This window comes from Barbus barbus, assembly GCF_936440315.1.
Source record: "Barbus barbus genome assembly, chromosome: 29".
Taxonomy (NCBI): domain Eukaryota; kingdom Metazoa; phylum Chordata; class Actinopteri; order Cypriniformes; family Cyprinidae; genus Barbus; species Barbus barbus.
The window spans coordinates 20,889,526-20,916,863 of NC_136757.1; the positions used below are offsets into that span (position 1 = coordinate 20,889,526).

Sequence of the window (27,338 nt, forward strand, 5' to 3'; positions counted from 1 at the left end):
AATCCCCTGTATAAAATGAAACATTTGATGTCTTAAACACGAACCAGACGGGTTCAGGCCACTTGACGGGGCTTCATGGCAGGTGTGGAGTGGGCCAATTCTGTTTTATAACTGCCACTCTCCTCAGAAAGTCTGCCAGGGAACAAGCCCCCTGCCAGTCGCCTGCCTCTCACATGCCCTCGGATTACTGAAAGGTCGCGCCCATTATGGAGTTATTGAAAGGCAAAATCATGGCAGAAATCGTTAAGGGACCTCCATTTTTACCTGACTTCAAATTTCACTTCTATTCTATTCTATTCTATTCTATTATATTATATTCTATTCAAAGTAGTTTCTCAATTTAAAATGTTCCTCATGGATTACTGAACACAAGAAATATGTGATCTCAAACCTCGTTGGCTGTCTGAATTCTGAATTCTGACATTTTGAAAAAGCCATTGCAACCAATACAGTTCACGTCAATCAATTACCAAGAGAGCCACGTTCATCTGGCCTCCAGTAATGTGACTGTTTACCCCTTTGCATGCGGCTCTGTGAAATACAAGCCTCTAGTATTGTCTTTTTTGGGCTTGTGACATATTGTCATAATGTGACAGGAAGCCAGGATGAAATGTGGCATTTTGGAAAGGTCAGTTCATGGCCGTCTCAGAATTCGTCTCCCATCATGATGCTGGCAGTTGTCATATGGATGTTGGCTTGTGCAGTCATCCTATAACTTGGGGAAAAATGCAATGGGACCATCTAAGGATGATAATTTCCTGTTTTCTTTTAAAGTAATTTTCTGTTAATTTTCATGACTTTTTTGTCTTATGTTACATTTTTTAAATGTACACAATTATTCAAAAGTTTGGGTTAAGTAATTTTTTTTTAGGAGAGCACCCCCCCCACCCACATGTAAAGTGCTATATAAATGCCTCACTCATTCATTCATTTTTTATTTCTATTGTAAATTAATGCTGTTCTTATGAATTTTGTATCATGCTTTCCACATATTAAGGAGTGCAACTCTTTTCAACATTGAAAATAATAAGAAATGTGACTTGAGCACCAAAAACTGGAGTAATAGCTCACAAGAATAAGTAAAACTAAATATTTTAAAATGCAAAAGCTATTTTAAATTGCAATTATATTTCACAATATTAATGTGAGTGTAAATAATAATAAAAGGTTAAAACAAACAATATGGGGGGGAAACCCCTATTTATCAAATCTTTAGCAATATAGGCTAGATATTTATGATGCCACATTAAATAACAGAGTTACGGAATTAATAGACTCCCCCCCCCCCCCCCCCCCCCCCCCCCCGGCCGATTTGAGCACCCCGAGGAGAGTCCCTGTTTACTGATGCTGGTTGCCTTTAGGCAGATATGCAAGCAGTTAGTACTTGTCAGTGAATTTATTTGAGCTGCACCATAGATGAAATTTAAAAGAGTGGGGACTCACAGTGGGGCCAACTGTCAAGGGCATGGCTCCAGGTGACGTTTACATGCAGATCCATGTTTTATTCACATCTATTTGCTTTCATTTGGCCACTTGTTAGCCTGTTATGACCTCACTTCGGTATTGCTACTCTGTCTCTGCTGTCATGTTGATGAGCTTCTTTTAAGTTACGCATCTGCCTGGACTAGATGATTTTTATCATTGTATAGTATTCTCTTTAATGCTCATTGTAGGTTTATAATAATAAAGCATGTCTCTTTTGTGTGTCCTTCTCTCACCTGTCTCTCCAGGTAAAGTGAAGGCCCTGTATGACACTCAGACGCCCATGTGTCCGATCTGTCATGCTGTGCTGCGACCAGGAGAGCTGCAGGAACACATGGAGCAGGAGATGGAGCATCTAATGCAGCTGCACAATAGGTACATCCTCCAATTCATTCTCAACACACTCTTGACAACAGTCTTTATATATTTATATATACATGTATGTATGTTTATTATTTTATTTAGCATTTTTTTATTTAAAACTTAAATCGAGAGTATCCCAATGCTGATCCAGTTTTTGTGGTTTTTAAATCTGTTTTCTTGTTATAATAAAAAATGGCTAAGAAAAATCAAACAATAACTTTGTGAACATTTTGAAATAAATACATTTTATTTGATCATATATAAATTATCTAATATTTAATTATTTAAATAAAAAAATCTTTAAAAAAATAAAATAAAATAATAATAATAATAATAATAATAATATCCCAATGTTGTCCAAATTTTTGTGGTTCTTGAATGTATTTTGTTGCCATAATCAAAAATGCCTAAAGAAATCAAACAATAACTTTAATTATTACTTTAACTTTAATAACTTTATTTAATAACTGTTTTTGTTTATGTAAACCATTTAGAAAGAAATCAATACATTTTAATTTAATATTAATTTATTAATATCTAATATTTAATTATTTAAACTGAAAAATCTAAAAGAAAATTAAGAAAAAAACTATAAAAATAATATAATATCCAAATGTTGTCCCAGTTTTTGTGGTTCTTGATTGTATTGTGTTGCCATAATCTAAAATCCCCCCAAAAAAGGCAGCGGCTACTTGCACTTAGTGCAAATAGCTATAGATTCTATTTACACTGTTAAAATAGCAGGATTTTTTTGCTATTTATACTACTTGTTGCAAATAGTGGCAATTATCTGCACTTCAGTATTGTAGTACATTATAAAACAGTATGCGATAATAGCGTATTGAGTGTAAATGATCATTTTAATTCAAATTATTAAATGGATGCCACCTTATTGGTACAATAAAGCCCTTCCTACACCTACCCTACCCGATACTTTATTTTCAACTTTTTGGGGTTATTTCCTTAATTTTTTTTTCAAATTAAATGCCTTTACGATGTGATATGAGATTTGAAAAAGGAGGAAAAAAAGTTCAGCAAAAGGCAGATTCGAACCCGGGTCATTCGCGTCAAAAAGACCACGGCACGAGTTTTATCATCTGCACCACTGGAGCTGATGATTCATAGCTGTTCTTTATAATGTTGACTATACCAATCACAAGTTGGTGGGTGGAGTTGGTGTAAATAGCCTCTGCAAACAAGGCGGCTATTTGCATTTAGTGTAAATACACACTCAGGAAAAAATAAAAACTTGTTTATTTACTTGATTAGTTACTTATGCTTCCTTGGAAGAAAGAAATCCTTCCAACCATTAATTCTTCAAACAGCTTGGTTGTGGGGATGCTGAAGCCTAATATAACTGCAATAATTTTATTATTTTTATTTTATTATTTTATTATTAATACTAGTTTTATTTAACTGATTTTAACTTATAAATAAATAATGTATCCCAATGCTATCTGCTGTCACACTCTTTCCCCCTCATTCTTCACCTGCAATTCTCATGGAGACGACACAAATCAATCAGACAATCAATAATCTATCAATCTCCCTCTGCTTCGCTCATGTCTTCTTTTGTTTTTCTGTCCATCCAGCTCAATCTGAGATCATCAGCCGATCAGTCGAGGGTTGATTTGATTTTTTTGTACTGCCTCAGTCTCTTTGTTGGCCGGAGCACGTAGACAATAAAGTGCCGCTGACAGTCAGCATGCTCTTCTGTCACTCTTACTCAAATCTCATCCAGGAAAATGCATCGCCGCCCATAGTACAGAGATCAAAACTGGAGACAAGAGCAGGAGAGATGGAGGAAGGGCAGAATTAAAGCAGATTGAGACAATGAACACACACACACACCCACACACACATATATATATATATATACACACACAAACTCCCTGACACCTCCTCCCTGTAGCCTGTCCCTTCCAAAGGCACATTAAATGCTTCCAGGTCTTGATGGCATATTTATCTACAGCCTCCGGGCATGTGCACCATGCCTCCACCCTTCTCCCTGTCTCTTCCATCATTGCAACATCACAAATTACAAGCTGTTACATTGTTCCTGACATTTCACAGCCAGTCAAGCTCAAGGCAGTCCCTACGAAAATCATAGCAAGCTAATAATGCGCTTTCTCAACGTTTGCTATCAGCATCAGACGAGGCAGGGTGGCACATTAGCCACTCTGAACACATGAAAGATTTCTCCAATAAAGAAATTATAGCCATAATCTGCTTAGTGACAGAGCTGTGGACAGTAATTGTGTCAAATTGAACTCGGCCCCAGGGTGTGTTAGAGCCTTCCTGCTGTACAGGACCTGAGTGGAGACAGCTTTTTTTTATACATGATTTTTATTTGACTGTGAAGGAAATGTCGGTTGAGAACAATATGCAACCTGATCCCTCATTTCCGAACATGTTTGCTTATTCTGATTCAAGCTTTGTGTTTAAAACAAGGCCGTGTTTTGTTGGTAATGGGATTGTGGTGATGAAATATGTGTTAATAACACTCTCTCCTGTTTACAGTCAGGGTCCTGCTCAAAAGGAATGCCTCGCTGCTAAGGTACGGACTCTCCAATGTACTTCACAACACTTGTTATTTACAATCGATTTATGTCTACAGGCAATAATAACCGCTCTACCTCTCTCAGTCTCTGTTCTCTATGCACATAAAGAGAGAGGGTTCCTCCTCCGGCTCCTCTCCACGTCCCGCTGATGAGGCTGTGCACTCCGACAGGTACCAGGTGAGCACGAAATGCACGTAATATACATCTAACTTCATTAGTAGTTTGCACTTCTTTTGAAGAACATAATGAACTTTAATCAGTTACAGGAAGAATCAAACTAATTAAAGTATGGACTTTTCCCATTCCTGGACTACATGTCAATCAAAAGTTTGGGACAGACCTCAGTGTAGTGCTGCCATCTACTGGACTTTAATTGAATTTAAAATAATAATATATGTTCTATAATTATATTATATGTTCTAAAAATGTTGCATTATAATTTCATTCTACTTTCTAAAGACAGCTGATGAAATTTTCTGACAAAAGTATTATATAATTTATTAGACATAAAAGCTAAAATAAAAATGTGGTTACACTTTATTTTGATAGTCCACTTTAGACATTCTACTAACTGCAAGTAACTACATGTCAACTAATTCTCATTCATTTGCAACTACATATCTACTAACTCTCAGAGTAGACTGTAAGGGTAGGTTTAGGGTTAGTAGAATAAGTTGACATATACTTGCAAGGTTTCTCGTAGTCAGTTTGTTACATGTTGTGGACCCATCAAAATAAAGTGTTAGCAGATATTAAGCAGAGAATCTACTAATAATCTAATGACTGCTAGTTTACATGTAGTTGCAAAGTTACTTACTGTTAGTAGAATGTCTAAAGTGGGCTGTCAAAATAGTGTTACCAAAAATTCTTCTAAAAATGTATTAATCTGACTCTAACAGTGAGTAGAAAACATACACTTTATCAAAAAAGCAAAGTAAATAATGATCACATGATATTTTGATAATTTGTTTGTTTTAGTGCAATGTCTATATAAAAGTCAATAATTATTTTACAAACAATGCTGTCTTCATTTCACTTACTTTTTTTGCTGCCATTTTTACATATAAATTGGTCTTTATGTTTTAGGTTTGCAGGGTATGGTCAGATTTGTGAGTCCTTTACATAAAAAAAAAATCAAATTGATTTATACCAGAATTGCTGTTCATAATCCATTTTATTTCCACAACATGACATATTTGTGAAAATGGATATTCGGTAAGAACAAATGTTGTATGAAGGTTTAAAGGTTTATTCTTTTTAAAAAAATGTAGGTGTAATGTTTTTGTATGAGATTATGGATTTTAAACCTTCCCTTTTGTTTTTCTCTTTTTTTAATTACAGACATTTTTGCGAGTACGAGCAAACAGGCAAACAAGACTCAATGGTACGTTATCAATGACTTTCAGTATCTCAAAATCTTCTCACTGTATTTCTCTTTTTTTATTTAGCATTTCAGTCGTTGCAGAGTCATAAACACGCATTAGATCTGACCAAATTCATGTATCTCTATGAATACTAATAGTATATAATAGAATATAAAAGTTTTTTATACAAGTTCCATAACAAGACATTCTTTGACATTACAAATTGACAGCACTGGTACACTTTGAATCACACTTCTGACACAGTTCGAACAGTCACAATTAAAGCACCACCCCTGACCTTTGACCTAGCACCCTCACGAGCAGAGCGGATTATTGACCTTTAACCTTTTGATATGTTAACAGTTAAGGAGCTCTGCTGGTGCAGGTGCTACGCCAAACAGAAAGTGAAATCTGTTGATGTTTGGCCTGACTGTGGATTCCCACATGTATCTTCTTGCCCACTGTCTGGTAAGCTGTTCTCCACACACGGCACATGACAGCAGATTCACTACCAACTCTTTATTTTATTTACATCAAGTTTTGTTTACTAAAATTAGGTATATAAAAAAGCTTTATCTAGAATGCCAATCAGCACTGATTTAAAATAATCTTAAAGGAGAAAATGATTTTAGAATCATCTTCTACAGATGTAGAATGAGATGATGAAAATGATATAGTATTTAATGTAATATTACGCCCTTCAAACGGTTATACACAGAGTATTCAATCTCTGTACTGTGAAATATTGATACTCTATCATGTTGAATTTTTCGATCATTTATCAGGACTGTTACTTTTTATGTTATTTCATTAACATCTAAAAAAGGAGCACTGGACGATTGGTCACAGCTAATTGATCAGATTCTCTCTCTAATTAATGATCCCCTCTCTGTTATGCTCAACTTCATTGTGATTGTAACAGTCTCAGCTCTGTTTCTACTGTCTTCTTTGACTATATTATGAGCTGAGGCTCCTAAAGATCAATGTCCCTTAACATCATTAGCAGCTCAGCAAAACACAGAGATTTTAATGGAGTGGTAGATACCGTTCCACAAAGCTGAATTTGACTTCTCGTGTGTGTATGTGTTTGAGAGAAGTAGATGCAGAGAATTCTGGAAATCTTCTGTTTGTCTTTATTTTATAATCAGATAAACAGATCTGTCCAATTCCCTTGCCATTTATTTATCTTTTGTAGGCCATAAAGGCCTTTCTGTCTTATCAGATGGTGAGCTTGAGATCGTATATATTTCCATCATAAAACTGCCACTGGAGAAAAATAAAATCAAAAATGTATTTATGCTTCATATTTTGAGATAAGATAATATGAAAAAATGTCAAGCATCAGTAAAAAATCAGCTGTTTTGTTTTTTTCATTGTTTTTTTTACAGCACGTATTGGGAAACTTAAAAGACGGAAAGCAGAGGAAGACCAGGTATGATGAAAATGCAGCTTATTTCTCATTGTGCATGTGTTCATTCAAAACATTGAACCTTCCTTCCCCCCGTAGTCTGTATTTTCTCTAGATCTGCTTCCACTGACAGATCACAGACTGCTTGTGATGTCTGTACTTGACAGGCAGCATGAGACAGGCGTCAGCTGTCCTGTTCTGCTAAGTCAGTCGTATGAGGTCTAAGACAGGTAGATGTGGCCAGAAGGATCAAACTATAAACCTGCCTGTGATATGTCTATTTCGTTTTATTTTCTGTTTCTTTCAGCTGTGACCTTATGCCGAGATGAAAGCGTTGTCTCGAGGCTGGTGGAGACATTTTCACCAGAGATACTGATATGTGTGTGTTTTCTACAGAGAGACGGCATGTGTGTTGTTGAAGATGGCTCTGTGCTGTCAGCCGGGAGGGAGTTTGAATGGGCCGAACAGAGAAGAATACAGATGGTTTCTGTTCTCAGAGGCTTCAGAGGTACAAACACAAACACTTCACAGTAATTAAAATACATGCCAAATACTCAGATACATCCATATAAATCAATCCATATTTATAAGGAGTCAGATTGGAGTCAGGTATCAGATTAGAAAGGCAAATATCTTAAAAAAACAACAACAACAACTCTACAATAAAAAACACTTAACTTTATGAAATCAGTTGCTAACATCCCAAAACTGAAAAAACTGTCTACAGAGGAGTACTTAGTCCAATTATGCATTGTGACTAGCTCAGTGAAAAAAATAGACAAAAATAAGAATGCAGTACTGAAATGTATCAATAGAAAATTAGTGCAAATAAAAACAGATTATTTTATCCAATCTCCATGTGCTACACTCAAGAAAAAGAAAAAAAAACACTGTAGTTTTTACCTTAAAACAATTTTCTCTCAGAAGTAATGGCAAGTAAAGCAATGAATTAAAATTTTAAAGTAGAAATAGTGTTTTCTTGTAAAAATGTACTCCAGTAATCCATGTAAAATAATTTTTTACTGTGTATTTTTATGTAAACTAGTAGGCATCATGCTAAATAGAGTAATAGTCTGTTGAAACTGAATGCAAAAGTCAAGTCTATTTAATGCCAATGCACAGCGTTCCCAAAACGGTTACATATGCTATGAGGTTCAGTGACCGACTAGCAGCAAGGCAGCTCACTTAGTTTTGCAACAGAGCTTGTGTGTGTGATTAATTCACAACAGACACGTGAGGTAATGGGAGTGGTGTTAACCTCCTGAGAAGGAGATTACTGTAAAAGCACTTAGACAGGGGTCAAAAACAGAGACAGAGCCGATCACAAAGGACTCAGAGGTCATATAGACCCTCGTGTCCTTAAAAACACTTTTAATTTTATTAGCACTTTGCAGTTCATCAGCAGGGTGCATTTGTATCTCAACCTATTTTTTTATTTCATACTCTCTATTCTTTTGGCTCTCTTTTTCTGCAAGGCTTTGTGTTTCTTGTCATTTAATGAATTCTCATATCAAATCATTCTAAGGTTTGGTGAGCAGCACATTGAAAGAACATCAGGACAGCGACGCAGATCTGGATGTGGATGGTGATGATACTTTGGAATATGGAAAAGCACAGTATCCTTATTTTTGCTGTCAGTCAGTACAGTTTATGGCACAGCAAGGAAATCTTTTTTTTTTTAGTGAAAGTATTTTTGATAATAAAATATGTTTCCTTAGCAAACGATCTCAGGTACATAGAGGGGGATGTGATTCCCTGTTCAGGAAATGAACCCAGAGATGCTGAGGAGAGGCAGGCGTTAAGAGGAGCTGTTTTAAAGTATGCACACACATAAACAGCATATTATTAGTGTTTCCATGCTACTTTAATAATACTTAATTTTATTTTATTTTTTTGTTTTAAAAGTGGCGATACAACCAGCAGGTTGTCTCCAGAGCAAACCAAGTTGGCAAACTCAGGTGAGCTATTTAGAGATGTTAGTTTAGTACATGTTTAATGTAGTTAGCTTATATGTATATACCATGTGTATATATATACATATATAGTGCATGTGTTCAGATTATTCATAATGCTGTACTATGTCTGCAGAAACTCCTACTACAAGCAATGGAGAGTTTAACAATAATACAAGCACAACATCTCCAAGAACCTGTAAAAACAGCGAGTTAGAGATGTAAGTATACCTTAAAGTCAGCATGAAATTAAAATTCTTCTTATTTACTAAGTTATACATCTTATTGTGAGCTATTCATTCATGCATGTTTCATTTGTAATTTTTTAAATCACAATACAAAGAAAGGATCTGTCACTACTCCTGTTTCATCTAAGCGCCAAAATCGCAAAATTGCGACAAGACGTCATACTTCATGAAATAGGCTGTAGTTCCTAATATGGTGTAATATCTCATTTGTATTTCCGACCACTAGATAGCAGACATGTAGTACTTCGATTCTAGACTCAAATTGTTCGAGGAAATAGCAGAGCAAGTGAGCTATAGTGTCATTTATGCGGAAGTAGTTCAGTTCATAGTGTGCGAGTAAATAGTGAGAGAAAATCGCCAAATGGCTAATAAAAAGTTGTACCGTGAGGATGTGTTGCAAATGTTATTCGCCGATTCTGACTCTGAAGGGGAATATTTCCCTTTTGGAAATGACGATCGGCCATCTAATGATCACGCTTCTCCCGGTACAAATGTTCCGCGCAATGGTGCCGCCGCGCAAGGCGCGATCGTTCACAAAGCACAAACAAGTGATCATTTCAACACTTTGCCCAATGGGGGTGGCAGGGGTGGACTAGTGTCCATAGGAGAGCTGTTGCTCTCTGATAATCGGCCAGGTTGCGCCGTTTGTTCTGATCGCGCGCACTCAAAGGGCCGCCGGCAGACAGTACACAGGTGCAGTCAGTTTGGAGTGGGTCTGTGCGCTGTGCAATGAGATGTACCATACTCTCGAGAACTATAAACTGTGTCACCTAGATACCCGATTGGGCAGATAGCTGGCCAACTGATCAAAAAATAGGCACGTATTTTACTATGGCACAGTAATATAGTAATAATTTAGTACTTTCTCCTGTTTTATTGTTGGTTTCCTCTTTTCTGATCATTTGGAATGCGGATAAAAAGACAAAAAAAAAAACATCAATTCAATATCTACTATTTCCTGAATATTATGAAATTCAGGAGGGCCGCCCCTGATGACGTCCTAATATGCAAATTAGATGAGTATATTTACACCCCACATAAACTTTCGGTCATGCCCAACATTTTTGTAATTTACAGTATATCTCTATCTTTAAGCCCTTTCAAGCCACAAGCTTTTGAAATCTTGATGTCAAAATCCAGCATTTTTTCCAAAAAACCCTGGCGCCTAAAGGGTGGTTTGTGCATATATTCCAGACACTCTGAGCTGTGATGCTCATATGGGAGATACACGAAGGTTAAGATTCAAGTGCCTCCACCCACTCTCCTCCATCCTTCTTCTCTCCAACATCCATGTCATTTTCTTGGAAGAGATCTCTGCAGGATCATGATACACCACTTCTTAAGTCCTGTTGGGAAATTTAAACTTCTTTCTGTGTGCACTGAGACAGATTTTCAAGCATTACTAATGCAACTGAGGTCATGTTTGCACATGGAAGGGACACATGAGGAATTATATATGGCTGACCCCTTCAATGAGAGTCACTCGAATCAGTTCTTTCTCAGCGAGGCCACATTTTGGCAACTTCACTGAAGCGTGTTTGAGTTATGTTTTGGAGTGAATCATTAATCAGCTTGATTGATCCATTTATCAGTCGAGGAGTGTCATACTGCAGGGAAACTATGAAATACTTTTTCTAAATGTAATTATTCTGAATGTATTATGTGCGAGTGATTTGTTCGTATTTGCAGGTCCACCCACAGAATAGAGAAGTTGCATCATCACAATGAAAATAACAAGACTTTTCTTTCTCTGTCACACACACAGAAACTTGAACATTATTATATTATATTATATTTACGGTGACCGAGAAAGCTCAACACGCTGCAAATAGAAAAAACACCTGCAAATTAAGAAAACAACTTCATCAATTTGACAACACACACGTTGCAAATGCTCACAACACAAACAAAGAAACGTACTGCAAATACAATTCGTTATTTGGTTGTGTCGAGAGCATTTGCAGCGTTTCTTTATTTGTTTGCATTGTGAGCATTTGCAGCACCTGCTGTCAAACTGATGATGTTTCCTTGATTTGCTGGTGCTTTTTCTATTTGCATGTGTTTTCTGAAGTTGCAGCGCGTTGAGCTCTCTCTGCCACCGTATATATTAGATTAGATTTATATATAATGTATAGGCCTATATCCCATGGTCCCTCATGATTTTCATATATATATATATATATATATATATATATATATATATATATGCGCACATACAATATAAAATATATTAATATAATTTTTTTACATTTAACACAAGATTTCTGTTTTGCAGCATATTTTTGTACCTGATCCGTCACCACTCTCCAGGAGGTATTTAGCCTGAGGATGAGGACAGTTATTTCATATTTCCAGGAGACAGCTACAACAGAAAAGCAGCGTTCGTTATGCTTATATTTGCCGGCTATTACATGAGGCATTTTTGATGGATCACTTAAACCCCCTGCTGTCATAGTTCAATTCCTGAGAGCTGATTAAATGGGGATGCGTTGGCCAGGATGTTCCTACCAGGGATTAGGGGGCTCTGAGCGAGTGTTATTTAATTGTGGTGAAGTGGAAACACTCGAGTGAGGAAGGGTTAGTGAGGCGGGAAGGAGGACCGCTCCTGACAAATGACAGTGTGCCGCGGGGCGCTTGCTTCCCGGCCCTGTGTGGACACGCTAATAAAGCAATTACACTGAGGCAATGTTTGCAGACTGCAGTGACATATGTCTGTCCCTCACCTGCTGTGGTGCAAGGGGCAATCTTAAGCTGTTTTTGCCCACACTAAAAGTTTTTGTAATTGTACTTTTATTAGGTCTATAAAGTTACTAACAGGACCCTTTTGTTTCTTTTCTGTGATTATCTCTTGTGGCTAACCAATCACAATCGCATCCATTTACTTGAACATAGACATATGCAGTCAATGTATACTCTTCATTGTTCAATATGGCAATACAATAGGGATGCTCACTCTCATGTATTACAATGTTGAATTTGCTTCTGAATGCACCTCATTTAATGATGCAATCTGTCTTCTGATTACCGTTCATGTGTAATTTAGAATTCATAACATGTGGCCTTCAGCGACAAAGACCTCAGCACGCTGTGACTCTCTAATCAATCTCTGATGGATTTGTTCTTTGTTTCGTTAAGCTTACCGGATGACCCCTCCCTCAGTACGCTGGAGGCCCTGAAAACACGCATCAGAGATCTGGAGAAGCAGCTCACACGAGGGGACAGATTCAAGTGTCTCATCTGCATGGTAAGCTTGACCTTGCATATTTATTCAAAACGGACTAAAATTTAATTAATATATGAATTACTATTCAAATGTTTGTGGTCAGTAATAGATTTGTTTAATGTTTTGGAAAGAAGTCTCTCATGCTCACCAAGGCTGCATTTATTTAATCAAAAATAGAGTAAAAACAGTAATATTATGAAATATTACAACACAAATAACTGTTTTCTATTTTTATGTTTTGAAATGTAATTTGACTTTAAGCAGCCTTTAATCCAGGCTTCCATGTCACATGCTTCTTCAGAAATCATTGCAACATGCTGATTTTCTGCTCAAGAAACATATCTTATTATTATCAATGATGAAAACAGAAAAATAAATTTTTCTTATGCACATCATTTTATTGTGTACATATACTTTTTTTCAGGACTCCTACATAGTACCTCTGACCTCCATCCAGTGCTGGCATGTCCACTGTGAGGAATGCTGGCTTCGCACCCTGGTGAGACGAACATTTATCATACTATACTTAACAAAATATGTCCAGCACAGCCATGTGACTTCAACAAGTGAACCCTGTATGTTACTATCAGTTGTTTTTGATTGTCAAATTATCTTTCTCGCAGGGAGCAAAGAAACTGTGTCCACAGTGCAACACTATCACCTCACCTGGGGACCTGAGACGAGTGTATTTGTGAAAAGTTAAAGCTGTCCTGTCATCTGCCTGTTTGCACTGTACACAAACGGATCATTTTAACTGACGAGAACCTTTCTAGGCTGAGGAAAAACTTAGAGGACGTCTTGCCCAACAGAGTCATTGCCCAAAGGTTCCTGTTGGAACGCAACCCAGTTACAGGAAGACCACTGTGTTCATTTCTTAATGAAATGGTAAAGTTTTAAAGTACAAATCTGCCGTAACAATATTGTAAGGACAGTAAAACCGATCACCAAATGTTGTTTCTATGTAAAAAAAACCTTGTTTTATAAAATATTGTTATAAGTTATTCTCATAGAGAAAGTTCTAAAGCAATCGGTCAAATAGTTTTGTGAATGTTTACACTGAAGAGTTATTTTCTCATTTGGATCTAGCAGTGTTAATATCTGAAATTATTGGTAAGCTGTTAACTTTGAAATCATTCATAAACAGTGTTTTGTGTAGAATGTGCAGAAAAGCAAAGAATCTTGTACATTTAATTTCCATGTTTATGTAACTGTAATTTGATAGTGAATGCAATCCTTTAAATATGGTTTAAGATAAATTCTCATTTCAGCTGTTACACAGGTGATAGTGTAATTGTTTATATTATGCATTTTTTGTCTCATGATGCCCTTATCCTAAGCATGCGTTTAAAAACTCAAAGACAAGAGACTGAATATGATGCAAAATTACAAAGCCATTCTCACAAGGTTTGTAGATTCAAAAAGTGCTAATTTTATCAAACAGTTCACATGCATAAACAAAACTAGTTTTTACTACAAGGTTCAGCAACAGATATTCAGAGTTGAATTAGCTCCCTGTACATTTTTTTTCTCTTCTACTTCAGCTTAAGATGCTGTGCAGATTGAATTGTCTACATTCTTGTAATGAATTAATATTTAACCCCTAACAGGTGATTGGCAGGTTATTGTATTGATATACTGTACTGCAGAGCTGCATCGGGGAGCACGTGCTTCCCTCCCTCAGCATATTCTTAATGCAGGATACGGACGCTGAGGCTGATCTCTGCTTAGCCTTCACTCCTCTCCACTGCCAAGCAGAATAAAGGTCTGTTGACACTGAGTCACTATAGGTTATGACATTATGACTCAAGGAACTAAGCTCAGAGCTAACAGAAAAGGAGTTCAATTTCCTTTGTTGTATTTTAGCAATAGTTTTGTTACTGTCTAGACACTATAGTAACGTTACTACAGGTAACTGAAAGATCGTGAAGCACTTTTGATAGAACTGAAATAGAGTGAGACATAAAACCAGCTTTGTTTTATGATGATGTATTTTGTACAGACTCATCTGTTTTTCTTTGACAAAAAATAAACTAAAGTTGTTGTCTAACAGATGTCATTGTCAGCCTTAAAATGGTTTTCGGTACATATACATGAGTCAGCACCAAGGCATTTGGACATAAATGTGAAGCTCTTGAGAGGTACGTTTATGCATTTTATAGACATTTTATCCAAAGCTGCAGTACTTGCATTGCATTAAATGTATAAATTTCATCAATTAATGTACAGCATTCTCTGGGAATCAAACCCATGGAGCTTACATTGCCATTACCTCTATTGTTTGATCATTAAACAGCATCCTTCCTCTTTCCTTTAGGTCTATTTATTGCATCTCAAGTATCTTAACACCACCTGGCCAGTTCATTTCAGCCATTCTTAAAGATGACTTTAATGAATGACCTGATAAAAGGATGTCTGAGGCTGATGTCCTGACATATCTCTAATTAGCAGCAGTGTATGGACACTTGTGTGGATTTAGGTTAGCGCTGGATTAGCCTATAGCCTTGTGTCTAATGCAAAAGGAAGTGAACTGCTGCACTACTCTCACAGTGTATTTACTTCAAAACTCCCAAATGTGACCAAAAATTATATTTACACTTCCAGCCCCAGCAACCCTAACTAATGAAATTACTTTTTGGATGCTTTGCAAGGGAGCAGAAATGTCACGACTATACTAATATGCAGCCAGTAGTGAGGAGATTTCTGTAGAAATATGCAACTTTGTTGATTGTTATTTTTTGTAGACTCTGTGGAGACTTATGAACTAATGTTCAACTTTATTTGTTTTTTGATGCAGCTATGTGAAATTTCAGTTCATTTCTCAAAGTGAGCAATAAACTCAGGCCTACACCTTTAAATAACATTTAGCGGACTATAATTATAATAATTCAGTAACAATAATACCATTTCAATAATTATTATTTAGCACATTGTATCTTCTTTTTTAAAAAAAGATCAGAACTCAAATTTGACAGTGAATTTTAGTTTTAAAATACCACATTGCTTGAAAATATGCATAAAATATCATTCATGGTGCAGTTTGAATATAATTTCATTTTATATTTCCATAATACTATATTTATAATTTACAAAAACATTATATAATTTGAATTTAGCCTTATTTGGATTATTTACAATGCATTCTGGGACTAGTTGTGACAGTTTTTGGTTATATACAGTGTAGTTATTGTTATATAGTTTCTGTAGCCTATATATTTAGTTTTAGATAACATTTCTCAGGCTGGATGTTAATATGGACTTGGTCTTGTCTACAAAATGCTACTGAACATTTTCACCATCATTTCTCAGGAAAAACAAAGGATTTCGGCTTTTCAAAGTTTAGTATGATTAGTAGCCTCTTATCTATGTCATACCAACAAATACACTAGACCTGCTGTTTGATTGGCTGAGAGTAAACGGAGGAGGTGGTAATTGTCTCAGGGAGTAAGCTGTGGCTGAAACTCAGTGAGTTAGAAACACACACTCACATACTTCACCATCTAACCTGCACAGACAAGGTAAGAGCTGTCTTTGTTTTTAGAGGGCAAAATGTATGGTTTATTGTAATGTAAATGGTTTTAAACACAAATGGTTTTATTACATAGTGATCAGTCTGAAAGGATACCGGACACACATTGGGTGTTTATTCATTTAATTTGCAGATGCATATTCATTTGTGCTTTTAAATACATTTTAAATTAGAACATGAATTTTAGTTTTGAAATTTCATGTTGTTTTATTTATAATTATTTTATCTTTTAATTATTATTTTTAATTATTTATTTATTTTTATTTTTAATATTCTTTATCATCATCATAAGACAGAAAGACTTGAACATACAGTAGCCAAAATATGCCATTAGGGAAATTTGGTAGAATAAACAAAAAAACAGTAAAAATGAACAAACTGCTAGTAGGCAACTTTTCCAGATCAGACTGACTGTTTAGTTGGTTTGTCTAGTCTGCAGCAGAGTCCCTAAAAATGGACCGGACATGATTCCAAACAGACATTGTAGAAAACATTAAGACAGGCTTTAGGTCAGTGGGCCTTTGTCATTAGGCTTACATGCGGGGTAATCCTCTTCATTGGCCTAACCTAACTACATTAACATATTTTCACGGCACTTTACATCAACATGTAAATCCTTTGCTGCTATGTAAATCATGTAAATGCTTTGCTAAATTGCATTATTGTGAAAGACAGACTCTCCAATAAAGTTAATTTATATATATTTTTTTAATCTGTCTTGAGCCAGCTGGAACATTTAACATTTGAAAGTTACTTTGACGACTTCCATGGTTCCATTCAGTTTTATAAACTATAAAAAAATAAAAAATAAATAAATAATGTTGCTTAGTCAGGAAATAGGGTTGTATTGTATTGTTTTCCTTCATGTGCCCTGTTCTCTATTACAAGAACCAATCCACAGACCTCAAAACAGAATCACTAATCACCCGGATCAGTGGATTAGTTCCTGAGCTTCTCTCTTGGAGGGATGTAGGCGTGCAATAGGCTCAGTGTCTGCCCATGTCAGCTTCTCTAGCTTATAGCACTCTCTCTCTCTCTCTCTCTCTCTCTCTCTCTCTCACTCAGCTGGGCACCAAGACAAAAGCTTCGTACTTGACCTAATCTGTGTTCAATACGGAAGGTTTTTGTTTGTTGTGATTGAATAATAAAGACTTTTATGTACGATTTTAGTAGAAATTACACTTCAAATACATATTTTCTAGCATTTTATGTGAGAATGTAGTACCATGCTACATTATAACTCGCCTTTTAATATGCCTTTTTTAGCTGCATTTAATTACAATAACTTAATTTTTTTTATATATTACTACTTTTATTCAGCAAGGATTCATTAAATTGATCAAATGTGACAGTAAAGACATTTATAATGTTACAAAACATTTCTTTGAATTAAATACTGTTCTTTTGAACGTTCTATTCATCAAGAATCCTGAAAAAAAAAATGTATCAGAGTTTCCAGAAAAATATTAATCAGCACAATGGTTTTCAACATTGTTGATCATTAAAAAAATGCATCCAATCAGCATATTAGAATGATTTCTGAAGGATCATGTGACACTGAAGACTGGAGTAGTGGCTGCTGAAAATTCAGCTTTGCTATTACAGTAATAAATGACATATATTTTTTAATATATGTAGAAAACAGAAATTTTAAATTGTCATATTTCACAATATTGCTGTTCTTACTGTAACTTTTGAACAAGAGTATACATTTTAAAAATGTCCCTGCTATCTACAGACCTGCGACTCGTTGAAAAATGTGTTGCATATAGTAGATTTGTGGATTTAAGCACCAAAAAACTTGGCTTAAAACAGCTGACATACACTTTAACAAACAAATGCACCTGTTTTGATTGTCTCACAGAGAAATGTCAGGACCCAGGCCTGTAGTTCTGAGTGGCCCATCAGGAGCTGGCAAAAGCACCCTGTTGAAGAGACTCATGAAAGAATATGAAGGGGTTTTTGGATTCAGTGTCTCCCGTATGTAACATAAGACAAATTAGACAGATGGTTAGACGCAAGACAAGTAACCAAATGACAAGAATGTTGTTGAATATTTTGATACCTTGATCTTTCTTTCTGCAGACACCACCAGAAATCCTCGACCAGGAGAGGAAGATGGAAAAGGTAAGGCAGAATTCCCCACTTCACAACTATAATAAATTAGATGCTTGCTTTATCAGAGAAACAAATAATGTCAGATATGAGTTCAGAAACAGAATAAATAACAAACTGAAATATATACCTACTTGCCCACAGCGTAGAAAGTGAATGAGAGAAAGATTGACTTTAAAATAAGCAAGTGGAGCATTGAAAAAAAGCTTTTCCACCTACATTCCATCCTGTTTTAAAGCTCCCCTACCCTAGTCCATTACTGTCTTCTTTGCTGCTTCTTACTCCCAAGTGAACTGTTTAGATTAATTTCCAAACATATCACCACATTTCACAGGGGTAAATTTCTCTTTTTATTCCCCAATGTGCCTTTGTCGTTTTCTCTAGGGCTGAATTGTCTCCCAATGCTTCTGGGGGCTACTTTACTTCCTGTAGCAGACATCCTGTCCTCTGAGACATCTGAAGGTGTAGATTTGGTTTCCATTATTGGTCATAATTGGTTATTACTGATTATTGGCATATCTAATGTGATGAGAGAGTAATGGGGGTTACTTTCATCTTTCTAAAATCTAAAACTTTGTAAGCGAATTCCATTTCAGGCCAAAATTCCAAAGATATGATTGTGGACATCACATGTTCTCTCTGACATGAATGCCAGTGTGCACTTTGGAGTAAAAAGCCTTTGAAAATAGCCCCCTGTGTTCCCTAGGTTTTCCATCTGATGTGAACTATAACATCACTTTCCCCACAGCACAAATTCCCAGAGACAATCATTAGCATCACAACAGAACCATTTCTGGGCCATTTAATGCACAATATTTAAAATATTCTAAATATACAATATATCTAAATATTTCTAAAATCTAGGTCACAATTTAAACAACTAAATTATATGGATAGACTGAAAAGCAACAGTTGATAAAAACACATAGCCTAATTGAAAGCAATACAGATTTATTAGAGATATTTAAGGTGGAACTGAGAAATACTGCGTCTAAAAATTAGTGTAACTATAACCAGCCAATATTATTGTTTTGTTATTCTTATGATGTTTTTCCACAGACAAATGTTGTTATGCTAATGGAGGTGTCCGCTGCAGTGCTGCCACGGATGATGTCAGTGTTTTGCCCTCCTGTAGTTGTGAATTCTTTGTCTTGTGTTGCCTGCAGAACCATTACGTCCCTCTTTAGACCCCCTCTGATGTGCTGTTGTGGAGTTAAACCATCAGAATGGTATGAATCCAGCACTGGAACTTTCTCATGGGCTTTACGAAAAGGACTTCTTTGTGAGATTGTTTTATGTGCAAACACAGTTATTTCTGTATATTAGAAGTTTAGAGTTTAGAAGTTTCATTCACACCATTCCCATCATTTAGTAAGATCAACCATTTTAACTCCGTATCATATGAAAGGAGATTCTGAAATAAACATTTGGCGCCCTCTGCTGAGCATAACATTTTGTGTTTTTTAGCAGTGAAAAGACTTGAAATCTCACATAATTCATCCAAAAATGTAAATTCTCTTATCGTTAAGTCATCCTCTGAAAACATCTTTCTTATAAACCTTTCTTCTAATAGTTTCCGAGTAGGCTATACCTGTTCATTAGAATTTATCAAAGGAACACCCTTTCAGCTCATTTGATGACTAGCAACAGACCATCTTACAATGTCCCCTTGTTAATAATCAATTTGTTTGGTTTTACAATTAATCTTCATTTATTTCTGTCCTCAACCCAGATTACCACTTTGTCACCAGAGAGAAGATGCAAGAGGGAATTGACAATGGCGAATTCATTGAGAATGCAGAGTTTTCTGGGAACATGTATGGAACCAGGTACATTTTATTTAAATTATAAATAAAATTGACATCTGTTATCTGATCCCATAATCCTCTTATTTCAACACAGAGGTACTTCGCTGCTATTTCTTTGTCTTCACACCAATGGCCAAAAGTAATGATTTTGAAGTAGCTTAGATTAGAGAATATAAGCGTATTGTCGATAACAACAAAAAAATGTAAATGTTATTGCTCATCAAATTTACTATCACTTGCAGCAAATCATCCATAGAAGATGTTCAGGCACAAAACCTCATCTGCATCTTGGATGTTGACATTCAAGGAGTGAAAAACATTAAAAAGACTGATTTGAACCCCATATATATCTCCATCCAGCCACCTTCAATGGAGATCCTCGTAAGTTGATATAGTTACTGGATATAGCATTTAAATTGTGATGAGATACAGGAAGGCAGTTTATTTTCCTACAGGAAAAGCGTCTGAGAGACAGACAAACAGAGACAGAGGACAGTTTACAGAAGCGTCTGGAGGCAGCGAGGATGGACATGGAGCTCAGTAAGTGACACTTTCAGTAAGTCTGTTGTGCTTGAGCAAAAACATTTATTCCCTTGACATTTTCTCCTCTGTAGGTAAGGAACCGGGAGTTTTTGATATGGTAATCATTAATGATGACCTGGAAGAAGCCTATGAGAAACTCAAAAGTGTTCTTATTGAGGTAAAACTGTTTTATCTCTGTAAAAAGATTGCATAGTTTTTCTTTATTTCATAAATGAATAACACTGAGTTGCTGGGTTTTTCCAACAGGAAATTGAGAAGGTGCAAGATGCCAAGAAATAGGAAAGGATAAACGGCACTTTTAACCGTTCTGCCCGACAACACAGGACATGAAGCCTTGTTTCCAGCCTTGTACGGTGCAATCACGGTGTTGGTTCTCATGTCAGACTCTAAAAACTCTATTCTCTTAAACGGTTAATCAAGACGGATGCTGTGTTCAAAGGAGTGTGCTACAGCACTTTTCTCTGTGGGTGAGAGAAAATCTATGCATGTATGTTAAAAACATCTCACTTCAGTTGAAGACTCGTCTCTGTTTACTCTCTTGAGCATGTTTGCACCTTGAATAATGAAGGGAGAAAACAGTAACAAAAATGAGTTCAGTATGCTATTATTGATGAAGATAGTTTGTTTATCATCAGCATGTTAGTTCTATAGTAGAGAAATGATTGTTTTTAATATGTATGATCTTTGTAGAAAGCTATTAGAGCATGTTTGATTCTCAGTTAGCCTTCAACATGTTTGAATGTATTCAGCTGAATGGTTAGTTTGAGTTGCACCTTCATGTTACTAAACTTGTGTTGAGTATAAAATAATGTCACTTTTGGATTAGCTGAAATCAAATAAAATGAGCTACAGCTACATTAAATCATTTCTCCATATAGTTATTCTAATTCTCTTTTCTCTTTTAATGTCAAGGTGAAAGTTAAGTTAAATATAGTTAATAATCTCCTAACTTATTGTGTTATAAATAAATGTAACATTATATCATGCAAAAATGACATCAGTTGTTCCCAGAAGGAAGTGTCAGTAACCATGGCAACTGCAAACATTGGCGGAAGTGAAGGTGAGAAACATGTCGTGGTTTCTAAATAAGCTGTTAGCTGGAAAACAAATATGATATAGATTATAAAACTGCTATTGCTAAGGTAAGATTTTTCAGTTTTGAGTGTGCATTATGAAACAAACAACCACAATCCGATGAAAGCTGTTTTATTACGGTAAACAAAACGTGTACTGGCAAAGAAATTACGTTCGCGTTCTTCTAACTTACTTCTGGAGAAATTGATGTGTAATATCTGAGGTTTTTGTTGAAAGTCTTCGATTATGGTTCGTTTTTATGTTCAGACAGTACCTGAGCTTTTCTAAATGAATCTTTAGAAATAATGTACATGTCTCATACAGTATACAGTTGTCATAAGCACTTATTAAATTATATTTAATATGAAACGTACTGCAGTAAAAAGCACAATATTATGCTTTGGAATGTTGAGAAGTAGTTTTCTAAAGAAAAACACTCTGATAAAGTACAGACACTTGAAAAGCACTTTTAAAGCAGAGTAAAAATACTTCTCTACTGTCCGCCTCTGGAAAAAAACAGCATATGCTGGTTTGTTTTGAAGCATGGCAGCTGGTTTAAGCTGGTCCTGAGCTGGTTATAAGCTGGTTATTAGCTGATCCTGAGCAGAAGCTAGTTGCTTAGGACCAGCACATGACCATCTTAAACTAGCCCATAACCAGCTAAGGACCAGCTGCCATGCTTCAAAACATACCTAACCAGCATATGCTGGTTTTTTTTTTCAGGAAAACACTAATATATTTGTCCGTTAGTAACACATACGTTAGCTGATGTTGTTCATTGTCTCCCACAGTCTGTGAGATGCTTGAGTCATGTCTAGAAGTAAGGAGCAGGCCTCCATCAGTCAGGTGATGTGTTTCCTCCATGAGTGGGATCAGGGCAGTAAGACGGTGCGCAGTCGAATGCTAAGTGACTTTTTGGCCAAGAACACAGGAAAGACATGTCCTGAACTGGAGCTTGAGTTCGCACAAGTTGCTAGCCTTTTCCTTGCTCGACTCACTGCCTGGATAAGACTAACGTATCCACACCTATGGGCATGCTTTATCTGTCTGTGCTCTAAAAAATTAGATACGTTCTGAATATCTGACTAAAACTTAAGTTGAACTGAGAGATATCAGTCCTGCCATGTATGCCTCCTTACATTTTATGTTTCCAGCTATATGTTTGGAACATGTCTAGACCTTCAGCTGAGAGCACTTGGGGTTTTCCTGTCTGCTAACAGTAGGTAAAAGACAAAATGTATGCTGTGGATATAATTTTAGTACTAAGCATGCAAGATCTTTGTGCAAATTAAACAGCAGAAAACTCTATCTTAACATGGTTTCATTTTGTTTGTTTGCATGATCAGTCATCAGTACATGATTGAGTTTCTGGAGGTGGGTGGAGTGCTTACCCTGCTTGAGATTCTAGGACAAGACAATCTCAAGGAAGGGGATAAAAAAGAGGCTCTTCGCCTGCTCCAGATCATCGCCAACACGGGCCAAAAATATAAAGAGTTTATCTGTGAAAGCTATGGTACTTACACAGCACAACCACACAACAAACTACCAATCATGAAGTGAAACAGCTCCAGCTCATTTTTCAGTGATGTATTATGGAATTAGATTTTGCAACATTTCCATGAAATATTGTGAGGTTAAAACCTTGCATGATTCAATCTGGATCCGTTTTGAAGGTTGGGGATTTTGACTGGCAAGCTCTGACAACTTTATATACACACACACACACATACTATATACTGGCTCATGAACTGATTTCAGCTCTCACATCTGTTCTTCTCTGATTGACAGGTGTGAAGGCCGTAGCTGAATGTTTGGCCAAATCTGAGACAGAGGGGACTCAGGAGACCGCTGCCGCTCTGCTAGAATCTTTGGTCCATGGAAACCCCAAATACCAGAATCAGGTGTACAAGGGCCTGATCGCCCTGCTGACCTGCACATCACCAAGAGCACAGCAGCTTGTTTTACAAATCCTACGTATAGTTCAGGTACAACGTACAAGTGTTCAGGTACAAGTGTTGCAGGATGACAAGAGCACCAGAGGAATCTTTAATTGTTTAAAAATATCTGTACTATTGTATATGCATTAAGTTTGCATTATAAGATTTTAAATTAATTTATATGGGAAAAGTATATTGTACTGTAAACTGGTGACCTTTTTACATTTTAGCTGTTTTGCAGCTCACTTTAATTGTCTTGTGATGTCTTGCTCATGAAAACTGCATTTATAATAAATAATTATTTAATAACTAGATATATAATTTTTTCATAATTTATCAAATTAGTTTTTTGTTTTGTTTTCTTTTGTTTTGTCCAGCCCATTGTGAAAACAGCCCATCACAGCATAGTGGAGCCCTTATTGAATCTGCTTAGGTCCCTACATTTAGAAGTGCAATATGAAGGCAAGTGTACCTTTCAAATTTGACATTATTTGTTGTTTACACTACTGTGAATCCAACCGTTTTATTTGTTTTCCAGCAATAGAACTGATAACAGAGCTCATGCAATCAGAGGTTAGTCTGGCTCTGCTCAGGGGTCTGGTGGCTTTTCTCAAACCAACTAAAGAGAGAAATCCCAAACACAAGATCCTGGAGGGTATGATCTGTTGCTTATTTTCTTTCAATTAAAGCAAGGCATAAAAATTGTGTAACTGCCAAGGTATTTGTTTTTTGCAACTGAAACAGTGGTTCTCCAATAACAATACTGCTTTGCATTATGATCACGTAGCAGCGTGGAGATGTCCTTAATTCAACCTCCCAATTGTTACCTTTTGGGCTTTGTATTTTAATTTGGGGCAGATGTGGACGAGATGAGAAACAAACATGGATTGTGGCTTGAATTAGCATCTTTCTCAGTTATTGATTTGTCTGACATAAGAGTCATAAACAGTCCTGTGTTGAATTTGAAATTCAGCTGAAACAATTAGATTGTTTTGTTAGATCCAGAGGTGGCCAAAATGACTGATTCACTCCCTGTGCTTCTCCAGCAAGCAGCTTCTGCAAAAACTATCAGGTACTTCTAACAATGGATGTATTCAAGACATACTGCATGGAAAATATCATATAAGGCATGCTGATCTGCGTGTTTAATATGTACGATATATTGACATGATGTTACAGGATTCTGGCACAGAGAAGTGAAGAGATATCCAAAGAGCTGCTCTCTCTCAGAGTGATCCATCACTTACTGCACGCAATGGGGAACCAGGAACATGCAGATTCCCAGAGACAAGCCAGCTTGGCTTTGGAGGTTCAATTAAAACTACCCACACTCACTCATTCTTACATACACTGATTCTGCATCAGTGAAGTAAATGCAGTATTGGGCAAGCAATAGACCATTGAGAATCTGATATTAATGTGTAATGTCTGTTTAGCATTTTGTGCGGATGTATCCAGTGGTGGAAGAGCATGTATGCAGAGCTATGGGCACCAGACTGTTTGAGTCTTTTATGGTGAGGTCTTATTGTTGCGTGTGTGTGTGTATATATATGTATATATGTATGTATATATATATATATATATTACACACACACACACGATTACATACTATGTGTGTGTACTGTGTATATTTATGTATATGTAAATGGACAAACATACAGTATATGTTAAAAATATTTACATGTATTTACACACACATATAGAGGTACATCTCAAAAAAATTTGAATATCATGAAAAAGGTCAATATTTTTTGTCACTCATTTCAGAAAGTGAAACCCATATATTATATAGATTCATTACACAGAGTGAAATATTTCAAGCCTTTTATTTCTTGAAATTTTGATGATTATGGCTTACAGATAATGAAAACCCAAAATTCAGTGTCTCAGAAAATATATATAGGATATTTTAAACAGAAATGTTAGGCTTCTGAAAAGTATGTTCATTTCTATGCGCTCAATACTTGGTTGGGGCTCCTTTTGCATGAATTACTGCATCAATGCAGCGTGGCATGGTGGCAATCGGCCTGTGGCACTGCTCAGGTGTAATGGAAGCCCAATTGATAGCGGCCTTCAGGTCATCTGCATTGTTGGGTCTGGTGTCTCTCATCTTCCTCTTGACATCTTCCTCTAGATTCTCTATGGGGTTCAGGTCAGGCGAGTTGGCCAATCAAGCACAGTAGCACCATGGTCATTGAACCAGCTTTTGGTACCTTTGGCAGTGTGGGCAGGTGCCAAGTCCTGCTTGAAAATGAAATCAGCATCTCCATAAAGCTTGTCAGCAGAAGGAAACATGAAGTTTACCTTCATCTGAAAAGAGGACTTTGGACCACTGAGCAACAGTCCAGTTCTTTTTCTCCACAGCCCAGGTAAGACGCTTCTGACATTGTCTCTGGTTCAGAAGTGGCTTGGTAGCCCTTTTCCTGAAGATGTCTGAGCGTGGTGACTCTTGATGCACTGACTCCAGCTTCAGTCCACTCCTTGTGAAGCTCTCCCAAGTGTTTGAATCAGCTTTGCTTGACAGTATTCTCAAGCTTGCGGTCATCCCTGTTGCTTGTGTACCTTTTCCTACCCAAATTCTTCCTTCCAGTCAACTTTGCATTTAATATGCTTTGATACAGCACTCTGTAAACAGCCACACCTTTCAGTAATGACCCTCTGTGACTTACCCTCTTTGTGGAGGGTGTCAATGATCGTCTTCTGGACCATTGCCAAGTCAGCAGTCTTCCCCATTATTGTGGTTTCAAAGATCAAGAGATACCCAGAATTTATGCTGTAGGTATGGTCATTAATTGAAACTCAAATGTAAATATTCTAATATTTTGAGATACTGATTTTTGACTTTCATGAGCTGTGAAGTGAAGTGACATTCAGCCAAGTATGGTGACCCATACTCGGAATTCGTGCTCTGCATTTAACCCATCCAACGTGCACACACACAGCAGTGAACACACACACACCCGGAGCACTGGGCAGCCATTTTATGCTGGAGCGCCCGGGGAGCAGTTGGGGGTTCGGTGCCTTGCTCAAGGGCACCTCAGTCGTGGTATTGAGGGTGGAGAGAGTGCTGGACATTCACTCCCCCCACCTACAATTCCTGCCGGCCGGGGACTCGAACCCGCAACCTTTGGATTACAAGTCCGACTCTCTAACCATTAGGCCACGACTTCCACGTTCCACTAAGCATCAAAATTAAAACAAAAAAACTTGAAATGTTTTACTTTACATGTAATGAATCTAAAATATATGCAAGTTTAACTTTTTGAAATAAGTTACAAGAAAAAAAAGATCATATATAAAATATTCAATAAAAACATTGTCAATATAAAGTTAAATTTAAAATGTGTTTGTCTGCATGTTGTTTATAGCACAATGCTGATGTCCTACATTTGAACATGGATGACATTCAAGCTGACATTTTACACTCAAATAAAGTGAACATTTCATGTGGTGAGTTGACAAATCTTGAGACATAGCTAGGTTGTATGTTTTTGTCTTTATTTGAAAGACACCAGTGCTTAATTACAATGTCCTTTCATTTTCCTTTTATTTTTCAACAGTGCTTGAGGAACAGAATTCAGATTCTTGAACACAGCTTGAAATAACCTTTTTTTTTCTTGTTGTTGATGGTGTTTTTATACATAAAATAATAAAAGTGATTACAAATAACAGTCTTCTATAGCCCATTTCTTTGGTTCAATTTAATATGGGTGCACTAGAAAACTCAAACATTA

The 27,338-nt window shown here is 36.5% G+C and overlaps 3 protein-coding genes across 4 annotated transcripts in view; all 3 read left to right on the forward strand.

Moving 5' to 3' along the window:
- The window catches only part of LOC306848948 (E3 ubiquitin-protein ligase RNF220-like), a 34,731-nt gene extending 20,080 nt beyond the window's left edge, over positions 1–14,651 (forward strand). The window contains exons 3-16 of the mRNA XM_079383739.1: positions 1,731–1,857; positions 4,366–4,402; positions 4,491–4,583; positions 5,748–5,790; positions 6,134–6,238; positions 7,159–7,202; positions 7,575–7,686; positions 8,704–8,794; positions 8,910–8,996; positions 9,084–9,136; positions 9,267–9,351; positions 12,514–12,622; positions 13,026–13,100; positions 13,225–14,651. Of these exons, the coding sequence (XP_079239865.1) occupies positions 1,731–1,857; positions 4,366–4,402; positions 4,491–4,583; positions 5,748–5,790; positions 6,134–6,238; positions 7,159–7,202; positions 7,575–7,686; positions 8,704–8,794; positions 8,910–8,996; positions 9,084–9,136; positions 9,267–9,351; positions 12,514–12,622; positions 13,026–13,100; positions 13,225–13,296 (1,133 nt within the window). The 3' untranslated portion in view covers positions 13,297–14,651. The remainder of the gene's footprint in view (positions 1–1,730; positions 1,858–4,365; positions 4,403–4,490; positions 4,584–5,747; positions 5,791–6,133; positions 6,239–7,158; positions 7,203–7,574; positions 7,687–8,703; positions 8,795–8,909; positions 8,997–9,083; positions 9,137–9,266; positions 9,352–12,513; positions 12,623–13,025; positions 13,101–13,224) is intronic.
- A 1,388-nt stretch (positions 14,652–16,039) lies between these two features.
- Positions 16,040–21,473, forward strand: LOC306849048 (guanylate kinase-like). 2 transcript variants are annotated; one of them, XM_079383902.1, is made up of 9 exons: positions 16,056–16,116; positions 17,992–18,107; positions 18,213–18,254; positions 18,627–18,704; positions 19,975–20,071; positions 20,293–20,431; positions 20,506–20,590; positions 20,665–20,750; positions 20,840–21,472. In XM_079383902.1, the coding sequence occupies exons 2-9, from the start codon at positions 17,996–17,998 to the stop codon at positions 20,870–20,872; spliced, it is 672 nt and encodes a 223-aa protein (XP_079240028.1). In that variant the 5' UTR covers positions 16,056–16,116; positions 17,992–17,995; the 3' UTR covers positions 20,873–21,472. The 2 variants fall into 2 exon arrangements, with proteins under 2 accessions (XP_079240029.1, XP_079240028.1); XM_079383903.1 differs by lacking the exon at positions 18,627–18,704 and having other exon boundaries at positions 16,040–16,116; positions 20,840–21,473.
- A 149-nt stretch (positions 21,474–21,622) lies between these two features.
- LOC306849110 (armadillo-like helical domain containing protein 1) lies at positions 21,623–27,193 on the forward strand (the record flags this gene model as incomplete). The annotated part of the gene is made up of 12 exons (XM_079383959.1): positions 21,623–21,653; positions 22,459–22,683; positions 22,822–22,890; positions 23,014–23,180; positions 23,456–23,652; positions 23,982–24,066; positions 24,143–24,259; positions 24,604–24,676; positions 24,784–24,913; positions 25,041–25,118; positions 26,973–27,054; positions 27,165–27,193. Exons 2-12 carry the CDS (start codon positions 22,478–22,480, stop codon positions 27,191–27,193), a joined length of 1,233 nt encoding a protein of 410 aa, XP_079240085.1. The 5' UTR covers positions 21,623–21,653; positions 22,459–22,477.
- Between the last annotated feature and the right edge of the window lie 145 nt (positions 27,194–27,338).

Bases quoted from the DNA above. Each gene is read 5' to 3' on its own strand.
- LOC306849048 (XM_079383902.1), top strand. From the start codon at position 17,996: ATGTCAGGACCCAGGCCTGTAGTTCTGAGTGGCCCATCAGGAGCTGGC. The intron at 18,108-18,212 runs GTATGTAACATA...TTCTTTCTGCAG, and splicing joins TTTTGGATTCAGTGTCTCCC to ACACCACCAGAAATCCTCGA. The intron at 20,072-20,292 runs GTACATTTTATT...TATCACTTGCAG, and splicing joins GGGAACATGTATGGAACCAG to CAAATCATCCATAGAAGATG.